Raw genomic sequence first — 13,376 nt, 5'->3', positions numbered from 1 at the left:
AGGAGGGGCAAACTGGGGTTTGGGGAAGGCAGTTGACCCCCTGTTCTATAGAAAATTACGCGCCTGGTCTTCCTCCTATCTTCATACTTCATACCTTTTTTCCTCTTATCCTCATACTATTGAATCCCTTGTTTTTTTTTTTAAACTCAATATTTTGAAATCTGTTAACTAAATCAATGAATATGACAATTTCGTAGCCAACATTGGTCTGCCATTACAAAAACAGAACAGAATAAAAAAACGTGAATGGGGTTTTGTATGGCCAACAAAAATACTGCACGCAACAAAAACGGACATTTCGAGGAGCTTCCTTTCTTCAGTAATTTAAAAAAACAAGTTTTTTAAATGAAAGTAAGGAGCGACATTAAAACTTAAAACGAACAGAAATTACTCCGTATATGAAAGGGGCTTTTCCTTCTCAACGCCCCGCTCTGTACGCTAAAGCTTGACTCTTTCTCTTAACTCTACATTTTAAAACGGTAAAAACTTTTTGCGTAAAGAGCGGGGCGTTGAAAAGGAAAAGCCCCTTTCATATACGGAGTAATTTCTGTTCGTTTTAAGTTTTAATGTCGCCCCTTACTTTCATTTAAAAAACTTGTTTTTTTTTTAATTTCTGAACGTTTTCGAATCAATGCATGTTTCGATTTTGGCTCTCCGCAGAGGAATAATTAAATTATTCCTAAAGCACTAGAACTTTTCATTTCCATTAGAATGAGCCCTCTCGCAACATTCTAGGACAACTGGGTCGGTACGATCACCCCCGGGGAAAAAAACAAATAAACACGCATCCGTGATCTGCCTTCTAGCAAAAAATATAAAATTCCACATTTTTGTAGATAGGAGCTTGAAACTTCTACAGTAGGGTTCTCTGATACGCTGAATCTGATGGTGTGATTTTTGAATTTTCTCAGGCTTGTAACTTTTGATGGGTAAGACTAAACTTGATAAAAACTTCTATATTTAAAATCGGCATTAAAATGCGATTCTTTTGATGTAGCTATTGGTATCAAAATTCAATTTTTTCAGAGTTTTGGTTACTATTGAGCCGGGTCGCTCCTTACTACAGTTCGTTACCACGAACTACGGAATTTTGATATCAATAAATACTTCAAAAGAATCGGATTTTTATACTGATTTTAAATATATAAGTTTCATCAAATTAATTCTTACCTATCAAAAGGTACAAGCCTGAGAAAAATAGCCTCATTTTGGAAAATAGGGGGAAACACCTTCTGAATGTCATAGTATCTTAACAAAAATCACACCATCACATTCAGGGTATCAGAGAGCCCTCCTGTCGAAGTTTCAAGCTCCTATCTACAAAAATATGGAATTTTGTATTTTTTTTTGCCAGAAGACCGATCACGGGTGCGTGTTTATTTGTTGTTTTTTTTTTTCTTTTCCCCAGGGGCAATCGCATTGACCAAGTGGTCCTAGAATGTTGCAAAAGGGCTCATTCTAAAAAAGGGCTCATTCTAACGGAAATTAGAACTTCCAGTGCCCTTTTTAAGTGAGCAAAAAAAAGTGACCAAGCGACCCCTGCCAGGCTCATTTTTCCCGAAGTCAACAGATCAAAATTTGAGATATCCATTTTGTTCAGCATAGTCGGAAAACCTATTAACTATGTCTTTGGAGGTTACTTACTCCCCCACAGTCCCCGGAGAGGGGCTGCAAGTTACAAACATAGTAATGCTATTGGGAAGTGTATAGACGCTTCAGGGGGATTATTTCTTGTTGGGGGTTCGAGGAGAGGGGGTCACGTGGGATGATCTTTCCATAGAGAATTTATCACGGGGGAAGAGACCTTCCATGAAGGGGGTGCAGGATTTTCTAGGATTCTTTAAAAAAAAACAATGAAAAATTATTACGAAATTTTTTTTTTCAACTGGATGTAAGGAGCAGAATTAAAATTTAAAAGGAACAGGAATTTACGCATACGAGGAGGTCCATCTCCTCCTAAATACCTCGCTCTTTACACTAAAGCGTTTTTTTTGTAATTTCAACTATTTATTCTACGACCTTTGTGATTCAGCGCTCGTTCTCAAAGAATTGGGATAAAATTTAAGCTTTAATGTAAAGAGCAAGGTATTGACGAGGGGGCGAACCCTCTAATATACGTAATAAAAATATACCGAATATAGAAGCTCGTTACGTAAGTTAGTTCGTAAGTTATATATATTTATTACTAACAAAAACGATCGTAAAAAAATTAGAAGTTCTAGTTGCCTTTTTAAGTCACCCAAAAATTGGGGGGCAACTAGGTCTCCTCCCCTACCCCTTTTTTCTCAAAATTTTCCTATCAAAACTATTAGAAAAGCATTAAGCCAAAACAAAATTAACATGCAAATTTCGTTTTAATTATTAATGTGCGGAGAGGTAAAATCAAATCATGCATCAATTCAAAAATGTTCAGAAATTAAATAAAAAAAAACAAAACAATAAGTTTTTCAACTGAAAGTAAGGAGCGACATTAGAACTTAAAACGAACAGAAATTACCCCGTATATGAAAGGAGCTGTCCCCTCCTCAACGCCCCGCTCTTTACACTAAAGTTTTTATTGTTTTAAGAAGTAGAGTTGCGAGAAAGGGTCAAGCTTTAGCGCAAAGAGTGGGGTGTAGATAACTGCTACAGGAGGGTTCTCGTATACGCTGAATGCGATGGTGTGATTTTCGTTAAGATCCTATAACTTTTAGGGGTTGTTTCCCCCTATTATCCAAACAAGGCAAATTTTCTCAGGCTCGTAACTTTTGATGACAAAGACTAAATCTGATGAAACTTATACATTTAAAATCAGCATAAAAATCTTATTCTTTTGATGTATCTATTAGCCTCAAAATTCCGTTTTTTAGACTTCCGTTTACTATTGAGCTGAGTCGCTCCTTATTACAGTTCGTTACCACGATCTGTTTGATATTTATTATTTTTTGACTAGTAAGTTATTGTGTACTGATTTTAAGTGGATGACTAGAACTATGTTAAATTATCAAACAGTTCGTGGTAACGAACTGTAGCAAGGAGCGACCCGGTTCAATAGTAAACAAAACTCTAAACAAGAGCTAAGAGCTCATATGGCACTTGTGACGAGGCGAGAAGAGCTAAGAGCCAAGAGATCATATGGTATGAGCTCTAACAAAATTCTATGAATCAATAGATTGATTTAAAAAGGAGAATAAGAGGCTTAATGCCTGTCAAGATTTAAAATAAGAGCTCTGAGTCACAAAGTCCTTCTAAATATCAAAATTCATTAAGATCCGATCACCCACTCGTAAGTTATAAATACCTAATTTTTTCTAATTTTTCCTCTCCCTTTTGCCCCCCAGCTGGTCGAATCTGGGAAAACGACTTTATCAAGTCAAATTGTGCAGCTGCCTGACACGCCAACCAATTTTCATCGCCCTAGCACGTCCAGAAGCACCGAACTCGCCAAATCACTGAACCCCTCCCCCCAACTCCCCCAAAGAGAGCGAATCCAGTACGATTTTGTCAATCACGTATCAAGGACATTTGTTTATTCTATCCACCAAGCTTCATCCCGATTCCTACACTCAAAGTGTTTTTCCAAGATTTCCCCCTTAAAATCCCCACAATGTCAAAAGATCTGGTCGGGATTTGAAATAAGAGCTCTGAGACATGAATTCCTTCTAAAAATCAAATTTCATTACGATCCGATCATCTATTCGTAAGATATAAATACTCCAATTTTCATGTTTTCCAAGAATTCCGGTTCCCCCCTCCAACTCCCCCGAATGTCAAAGGATCTGGTCGGAATTTGAAATTAGAACTTTAAAGCACAAGATCCTTCTAAATATCAAATTTCATTAAGATCTGGTCACCCTTTCGTAAGTTACAAATACCTCAATTTTCAATATTACCCCCCCCCCCAATTCCACCAAAGAGAGCAGATCCGGTCCAGTTATGTCAGTCACGTATCTTAGACAGGTTTCTACTCTTCCCATCCAGTTTCATCCTGATCTCACCGCTTTAAGTATTTTCTAAGATTTCCAGTCCCCCCAACTGCCCCCCCAATTACGCTTGATCCGGTTGAGATTTAAAATAAGATATCGGAGTTATGAGGTCCTTCTAAATATGAAGTTTCATGAAGATCCGATCACTCCTTCGTAAGTTAAAAATACGTCATTTTTCTTATTTTTCAGAATTACCCCCCCCCCCCGCAATTGAGCGGATCCGTTCCAATTATGTAAATCACGTATGCAAGACTTCTGCTTATTTTTCCAACCAAGTTTCATCCCAATCCCTCCAATCTAAGCGTTTCCCATCATTTTAGGTTTCCCGACCCCAAACTTCCCCCAATGTCACCAGATCTGGTCAGGATTTAAAATAAGAGCTTTGAGACACGATATCCTTCTAAAAATCAAATTTCATGGAGATCCAATCACCCGTTCGTAAGTTAAAAATACCTCATTTTTTCTAATTTTTCAGAATTAACCCCCCCCCCAACAACCCCAAAGAGAGCGGATCCGTTCTGGTTATGTCAATCATGTATCTAGGACCCGTGTTTTTTTTCACCAAGTTTAATCCCGATCCCTCCACTCCAAGTGTTTTCCAATTTTTAGGTTTCTCCCTCCCAACTCGCCCCCCCCCCAATGTCACCAGATCCGGTCGGGTTTTAAATAAGAGCTCTGAGCCACGATATCCTTCTAAATATCAAATTTCATTGAGATCCGATCACCCGTTCGTAAGTTAAAAATACCTCATTTTTTTTTATTTTTCAGAAATACCCCCCTCCCAACTACCCCAAAGAGAGCAAATCAGTTCCGATTATGTCAATCATGTATCTGGGACTTGCGCTTATTTTTCCCATCAAGTTTCATCCCGATCCCTCCACTCTAAGTGTTTTCCAAGATTTTAGGTTCCCCCCCCTCCAACTCCCCCCAATGTCATCAGACCCAGTCGGGATTTAAAATAAGAGCTCTGAGACACAATATCATTCCAAACATCAAATTTCATTAAGATCCAATCACCCGCTCATAAGTTAAAAATACTTCATGTTTTCAATTTTTTCCGAATTAACCGGCCCCCACTCCCCCCCCCAGATGGTCAAATCGGGAAAAAGACTATTTCTGATTTAATCTGGTCCGGTCCCTGATACGCTTGCCAAATTTCATCGTCCTAGCTTACCTGGAAGTGCCTAAAGTAGAAAAACCGGGACTTTAGGTTTTCCCCCTCCAACTCCCCCCAATGTCATCAGATCCGGTCGGGATTTAAAATAAGTGTTCTGAGACACAATATCATTCCAAACATCAAATTTCATTAAGATCCAACCACCCGCTGATAAGTTAAAAATACTTCATTTTTTCTATTTTTTGCGAATTAACGGGTCCCCACTCCCTCCCAGATGGTCAAATCGGGAAAACGACTATTTCTAATTTAATCTGGTCCGGTCCCTGATACGCTTGCCAAATTTCATCGTCCTAGCTTACCTGGAAGTGCCTAAAGTAGCAAAACCGGGACCGACAGACAGACCGACAGAATTGGCGATTGCTATATGTCACTCGGTTAATACCAAGTGCCATAAAAATGGAATTTTGACACCAATAGTTACATCAAAAGAATCACATTTTAATGCTGATATTAAATATATAATTTTCTTCAAGTTTAGTCTCACCCATCAAAAGTTACGAGCCTGAGAAAATTTGCCTTATTTTAGAAAATAGGGGGAAACACCCCCTGAAAGTCATAGAATCTTAACGAAAATTCATACCATCAGTTTCAGCGTATCAGAGAACCCTATTGTAGGAGTTTCAAGCTCCTATCTACAAAAAGTGGAATTTTGTATTTTTTGCCAGAAGGCAGATCACGGATGCGTGTTTATTTGTTTGGGTTCCTTTTTTTCTTTTTTCCCAGGGGTGATCGTATCGACCCAGTGGTCCTAGAATGTTGCGAGAGGGCTCATTCTAACGGAAATGAAAAGTTCTCGTGCCCTTTTTAAGTGACCGAAAAAATGGAGGGCAACTAGGTCTCCTCCCACGCTAATTATTTTCCCAAAGTCAACGAATCAAAATTCTGAGATAGCCATTTTATTCAGCGTTGTCGAAAAAACCTTATAACTATTTCTTTGCGGACGACTTTCTCCCCCACAGTCCCCATGGGAGAGGCTACAAGTTACAAACTTTGACCAGTGCTTATATATAGTAATGGTTATTGGGAAGTGTACAGACGTATTCAGGGGGATTTTTTGGTTGGGGGGAGGGGTTGAGAAGAGGGGGATATGTTGGGGGAACTTTCCATCGAGGAATTTATCATGGGGGAAGATAATTTCCATGAAGGGAGCGCAGGATGTTCTAGCATTATTAAAAAAAAAAAAGAATGAAAAAATAAATAAGAAAAAGTTTTTTCAGCTGGAAGTAAGGAGCAGCATTAAAACTTAAAACGAACAGAAATTATTGCGCATATGAGGGGCTCACCTCCTCCTAATACCGCGCTCTTTACGATAAAGTATTTTTAGTAATTTCAACTATTTATTCTACGGCTTTTGTTATTCAGGGGTCATTCTTAATGAATTGGGACAAAATTTAAGCTTTAATGTAAAGAGCGAGGTACTAATGAGGGGGTGAACCCCCTCATATATGTAATAAAAACATGAGAATACAAAAGTTTGTTACGTAGGCTAATTTTTCGTATATCTTTTACTAATAAAAACATTCGTAAAAAATTAAAAGTTCTAGTTGCCTTTTTAAGTAACCAAAAAATCGGAGGGCAACTAGGCTTCCTCCTCCGCTCTTTTTTTTCTCAAAATCATTCGATCAAAACTATGAGAAAGCCATTTAGCCAAAAAAAAAATAAATAAATGTGCAAATTTCGTTTTAATTATTCCCCTGCGGAGAGCCAAAATCAAAACATGCATTGATTCAAAAACGTTCAGAAATTAAATAAAAAAAAAACAAGTTTTTTTTTAACTGAAAGTAAGGAGCGACACTAAAACTTAAAACGAACAGAAATTACTTCGTATATGAAAGGGGCTGCTTCCTCATCAACGCCCCGCTCTTTACGCTACAAGCTTTTTACTGTTTTAAAAAGAAGAGTTGAGAGAAAGAGTCAAACTTTAGCGTAAAGAGCGCGGCTATGACGAGGAAGCAACCTGTAACACTGTAAGCAAGCGATTGGTTCCGTTTATAGAAGAGATTTAGCGAAGGTTTTATTCTTGTATTGTGTACAAGACAAATACATCAAAATGATTAGTGCTATGTACGACAATAACATAGCTGCAGTTAAGGTAGGAAATTAGGTTAGCAGCTCGTTTCCTATTAAATCAAGAGTTAAGCCGAGTTGTGTTCTATCCTCCTTAGGATATTAGTGGTTATCCTCCTTATCTTCCTTAGATTAGTTATCCTCCTTAGATTAGTGGTCATGGCAGACCACTGAATTAAAATGGGGGAGAAAAACTCTCCTGGACTTAAATTGTGCTGATGATTTAAGTATTCTAGATGAAAGTGTGAGCAAAATATTTAGAGGTTTTGTGGGTTCAGGGTGCTAGAATAGGTTTGAAAATTGATGAGGTGAAGATGAAAAGGCGACGTTAGATAACAAAAAGATTGATCGGGTCGACAGCTTCACTTACCTTGGTAGTATTATTAGTAAAGACGATGGGAGCAGTTAGACGTTAGAAATAGAGTAGCCAAGCCTCAGGGTGATTTTCGTTTTTTTCTTCACAGTTAAAAAGAAGTTTGGAAGAATAGGAAGATAAGTCTGCAAAGACTTATCTGTCTTTTTCTCAGTTAAAAAAAAAGTTTTGAAAAATAGGAATATTAATCTGTAGACCAAGATTAGAATATTAGAAGCTACAGTGATACAGGTTGTCAAATATGGCTCTGAAGCATGGGCGCTCCGAGAAGGGGATGGAGATTTGCTAGATGTTTGCAAGAGATGTTTTCTTGGTACCCTGCTGATTAACAGTATTTCAAACTGTAAGCTGTACGAAAAGTTTGCTTCAATCCTGCTTTTTAGGGCTATAATGAGAGAAAGGTTGAGATGGCTAGGGCACATTCTGCGGATGAAGGATGACAGATTGCCGAAGATAGTCGTTCTCGGCCAACCGTCTAGGGCTAAACGAAAACCATATCGTCTGCGTCTGGGTGGGAGGATGTCATAAAGAAAGATTTAAACGAAATGGGAACTTCCTGGGAGGGTGTACAGAGGGAGGCTTTGAATAGATTGCGATGAAACAGGAGCGTGCTTAGCTATGTTGGCCTCATCTGGCTTGGTACTGCGGTGAGTTGTCAGCACTAATAGTAGTAGTAGTGTTGGATTTGATTTCTGGTTGATAATATGGGACCCAGAGTTCCAACTCAGCTGGAGGTTCTGAATTCAATTCTGAGGAAGAGATTTTGCGAAAACTTTCGAGACTGATCCCAACAAGAATGAAGACAAATTGGTTCAGTGGGTATGATCTTAGGTTGGTAATACAGGACCCAGAGTACGAACTCAGCTGCAGCAACACACTACATGGCTCTGAATTTGATTCCGGAGATGAGATTTTGCAAAATAGTTTCGATGCTAACACTAATAATATGAAAAAAAACTTCGTTTTCTTAAAGAGTTAAAGAGGCTGCGTCCCAAAGTCGAACCTTAAAACGTACAGGAATTAGGAGAGGCAGAGGCCCAAACCCCCCGCTTTTAAAGACTCTTTTGTACAGGTTTTTTGTTGTACACCAACAAACCCCCTGCTCTTAGCTTTTGTGCTCTGTGTCTGGGAAACACTTTCAATAATTATGTTAAAATGTAAATGGAGTGGTCAACTTCATTGTTACTAATTACTAGTTTCGGCGCAATGGTTCTCCTGTCCTCTTGTGTTTAACATTTTTCGAAGTTATTCCATTATTCATTCATTTCAATTTTTTGTTAATTAAAAGAGGGCCTTTACGAAGCCAAGAGCGGGGAGTTAGGGGGGCGGCAGCCCCTCACAACAAAAAACCTGTACAAGTCTTTAAAAGCAGCGGGTTTGGGGGGGCGGCAGCCCCCCAATTGCTTCTCCTAATTCCTGTACGTTTTAAGGTTCGACTTTGGGACGCAGCCTCTTTAACTCTTTAGGAAAACGAAGTTTTTTTCATATTATTTCTGTACGTTTTTCTTCAATCCACGGTGGATGTAATTTAATAATAATTTTCCATGTTTATTTTCTCGCTTTCTGTATCAATAAATTCAAACTGACAAAATTATCTAATTTTGATAATTTTAATAGTTTAGCAGCTTAATTAAAAATTTAGCAGCTAGTGGTTTTTACCCACCCGCCTCCGGTTTATGGGCCCAGCGCTTCCGCTGCGCCAAGCTGCTGTTATGCTTGTTATCAAACAAGTTATTACAATAGAAAATTTCACCAACGGCTTCAATTAGGAAATCAATTTAAATGGTTCTTTAAACTTGCTTCCATCAAGCCTCACCCCCGCTTCAGTATAAATTCTTGTGAACATTCCAGTATGTAATTCTGATCACATGTTTCCATGTTTATTTTCTCCCTTTCTGCATCAATAAATTCAAACTGACAAAATTACCTAATTTTACAAATTCTAAAAAGTTAGCAGTTAGCGGTTTCGATCCACCAACCTCTGGGTTATGAGCCCAGCACGCTTCCGCTGCGCCAAGCTACTGTTAGTTTAAGAATTTTTCAAACAAGTAATGTTATTACAAGAGAAAATTTTACCTTCAATGGTGAAATGGGTTTTTCTAAGCTAGAAAATCGGGGGGTTAAGATTTTCCGACGAAACTTTCCAGGCAAATTACTCGGAGAATTCGCGTCGAATGAGTCTTCGTACACCCAGATCCGATGTCGGCTGTGACCTGTAGGCGTGGCAGAAAAAAAAGGGTTTCTGTCATTTTTCTCAAATAAAAATTTTACGGATTAAGACAGAATTTTTTGAAGCTTTCAGTCAGTCTCATCATGTCGAGCTGATCATTTTGATGTACTTGATGTTGAAATTCGTAACTTTTACAACAAAAAACTTAACATGGGCTCTTATAGGGAAATGGGGTTTTTCTAAGCTAGAAAATCGGGGGGTTAAGATTTTCCGACAAAACTTTCAAGCAAAATTACTCGGAGAATTCCGCGTCGAATGAGTCTTCGTACACCCAGATCCGATGTCGGCTGTGACCTGTAGGCGTGGCAGAAAAAAAGAATATGCACATTAAGTGGCTATGCGTGGTTTCTGGAAAATAGGGAAGGAGTTATCGGATCGAGCTGAAATTTCGCGGATAAGCTCCTGGGCCCTAGGGGACCTTAACTTGTGCCCGATCGGACAACGTTAAAGGGGGGCTGGGGTTGGTGGGTCGAAACTTTCGGCCAGATTTTCCCCATGAAGGAAAAGTCGGAGGGGGATGAAATTTGGCAGGTTTCTTAGTTGGAACTTGGGCATCCCTCCCCATCCCTCTGCGATCACTGGAACCAAAGATCGCTTAACATTGTCGTGGTTCGCCTCTTTAAAGAGGCACGAGTGTGCCTCCTTGACAAGAAAAAGAATGAAGAAAAACTGGCGCAGTGGGTATGATCTCGGGTTGGCGATACGGGCCCCAGAGTTCAAACTAAGATGCTGCAGCAACACACTGCAGGGCTCTGAATTAGATATCGGGGATGAGATTTTGCAAAATTGTTTGATGCTAATCCTAACAAGAAGAAGAATGAAGACAAATTGGCGCAGTGGGTAAGATTTCGAGTTGGCAATACGGGACTCAGAGTACAAACTCACCTGCAGCAACATACTACAGGGCTCTGAATTTGATTCTGGGGATGAAATTTTGAAAAACGGTTTCGACACTAATCCTAACAAGAAGAAGAATAAGGAAAAATTGGCGCAGTGGGATTGATTTCAGGTTGGTAATACGAGACCCAGAGTTCGGAACTCCGCTGCAGTTTGAACTTAAACTGAGTTTGAACTTGAAATTTTAAATCCCTTCTTAGGAGCTTTTCCCATTCCATCAGGGTAACAAAAACATGCATAAAAACAATATAAAATACGTTAGTGTAAAAATTAATCAATAGAAAGTTAAAAGACAAGTTGAAATTATTTTGGGGACGGAAGAAAAATAGTACTTCCTTTAGTTTATCTAAACTTCCGTTTTAAGTTTATCTCAAACGGCCCCCCGGAGAAAAAATAATGAAACAATGGCTCTGGTATATGTTATGTGTATATAGAATAGTCAAATTTGCCATTTTTTCATTTTTGAAGACCGTCCCGGTGTTTTCTATTTCATTTCTTTAAAAGAATTTAAAAACTAGTATATATATATATATATATATATATATATATATATATATATATATATATATATATATATACAGATGTGTCGGTGTGTATATAGAATAACCAACGATTGAAGCTGAACATGCTGTATAATTCATTCGATGTTCTCTCTTTTTCTGAAGACATCTTGCTATTTCATCTAATTACGACGAGAAAATTTTAAAATAAACTCCAAAAAATATTGTTTTCTATTTTCCAATACAAAAGTCAGAGAAAATAACATCCAGTATACCATCTGCATAAATCTCGCCAGTAATTGACCCCATATGTTTGACTGCAGTTCTCAGTTTGTGAGCAGATATAACCAGGTCACTGTCATTTTTGGAGAAATTCAGGTATTCTAGAAGATTTTCAACACACCGAGTCAACTCAATACGATGACGAGCCTTCGTTAAAACTGGAGATTCCGACTCAGGATCTGCACATCTGAAATAAAGCAGCATTATTTACTATAAAACCGTGTTATGTATATGAGCTGCTCAAACATTATATCAAATGATACATATTTTTTCCCCTTAAAGAACTTGATGGATTATCTAACGCCAAAAGAAGAACCGAAACGAGGAACATGCCTTCTTTTCAAATTTTTTCTGTTGTTACTATTATACTATATATTATACTTACTATATACTTAGCAACTGAGCCCCTCGTATGTAGGTTGACCAGATCAAAAAAGGGGTATTAGAGAATGCCAAAACAGAACGGACACTAAAACATAGATGTATTACAAAATAAATGACGGAATCCCTAAATTAATAGCCTCATGTCTAGAATAAAAAATAGCTTCAAATTAAAGGGCCGGCAAATAAGTACCTGAAATCGTATCTCTTGATTTTATTTTTAATTGCAATCATAATTTTACAATTATAAATATAATACAATAAAATAAAACATAAATACAATAGAAAAAACTAACAATAAATAAAAATTATTACTGAATATAATAACAATTTTACAGTCTTCTTGCTTTTGTTTTAGCTATTGCTATTTCCATAGTTGATAGATGATTACAGACAAAGTATTTGGAGGGGTGGGACGTATTCAATTGGAAAGCATTAAAAAGGCGAGTCCTTTTTTTTACAACCCGAAAGTGATTGAAGACCTATCGGCACCTGTCCTAAACTGATTTTGATATCTGGTCGGTTTGTTACCCCTCAGGATATCCGATCAACATTTTGAGGTATGTAGTTAGTACTTTCGCTGCTCGATTTTGCGTGCGGGGGAAATTTAAAAGGGGTAATTTTTTAATGGGGATTTTCCGGAGGGGGGGGGGTGTTTCCCGCGAGGAATTATTTTCCAGAGGGTAAACGCCTAAACCCGAGGTTAACATAGAAAGTTAATCGAACTTTCTATATTAATCTTCGTTAATATAGCCCTCCGTTAGTCCTTCGATAGTGCCCCCCCTTTTTCGATAGTGCCCCCGCCCCCTTGATCGTTGATCCTCTTTGAAAGTTAATCAAAGTGCCCCTTTCTTCATTGGCCCTGCAGAAGCTAGGATCGAAATCCAGACCTCTTATTGCCGAGCAGGGACTAATTTTCTGCTTATTCTTATTTAAATAATAATATACGCATTTACATAATAAATATAATTTCTTATAAATACAGTTTGTTAAATTATAAGAATAAGCGAACAAATACCAGTAGGGTAGGTTTACAAATATAAATAAATCTAAAAATAGCTTAGGAGAATAAACAAAACTAAACCAGATAGTTTGTTCACTGTTGTTAAGGGACAATATCGGATACTCAGTCTATCAGCAAATTCTAAAATTAATCAGTCCAAGGTCAAATTTAAAATTCGTTACTGATTAGGAAAGGATGTGCGAATCTTAAACAATTTAAAGCATAATTTTTACAAGAATTAAATCTTAAGTTCCACAGCTTTTTTCTTAAAACACAATTTTTTAAACTTGAGATTTTTTGCAAGTAGATCTTGGGATATTGTTAAATTATCAGTAGAAACCCTGGACTAATTTCTTTATGTAATTTCAAAAACATATAATGTTCCCGCCTTTCCACCAAAACCTGTCTACGAAACCTCTTATATGAAATGAGCTTTAAGCACAAATTAAGCCCACTAAAGAATACTGTAAACAAAATACCAGGTTGCTGATGTGAGTCACT

General features: G+C 37.8%; 1 protein-coding gene across 5 annotated transcripts in view; it reads right to left on the bottom strand.

Moving 5' to 3' along the window:
- The window catches only part of LOC136035673 (tRNA modification GTPase GTPBP3, mitochondrial-like), a 287,196-nt gene that overhangs the window by 205,864 nt on the left and 67,956 nt on the right, over positions 1-13,376 (bottom strand). For 3 of the 5 annotated variants that reach the window (XM_065717591.1, XM_065717595.1, XM_065717593.1), the window contains one exon: positions 11,439-11,678. The exons of the other annotated variants lie outside the window; for them this stretch is intronic. In XM_065717591.1, coding sequence (XP_065573663.1) covers positions 11,441-11,678 — 238 coding nt within the window. In that variant the 3' untranslated portion in view covers positions 11,439-11,440. Of the gene's footprint in view, positions 1-11,438; positions 11,679-13,376 lie in introns of those variants that run through there. 5 annotated transcript variants of the gene reach the window in all.

The sequence above is a fragment of the Artemia franciscana genome, chromosome 14 (genome assembly GCF_032884065.1).
Source record: "Artemia franciscana chromosome 14, ASM3288406v1, whole genome shotgun sequence".
NCBI classification, from domain to species: domain Eukaryota; kingdom Metazoa; phylum Arthropoda; class Branchiopoda; order Anostraca; family Artemiidae; genus Artemia; species Artemia franciscana.
This window is presented reverse-complemented; position numbering and strand designations above follow the sequence as displayed.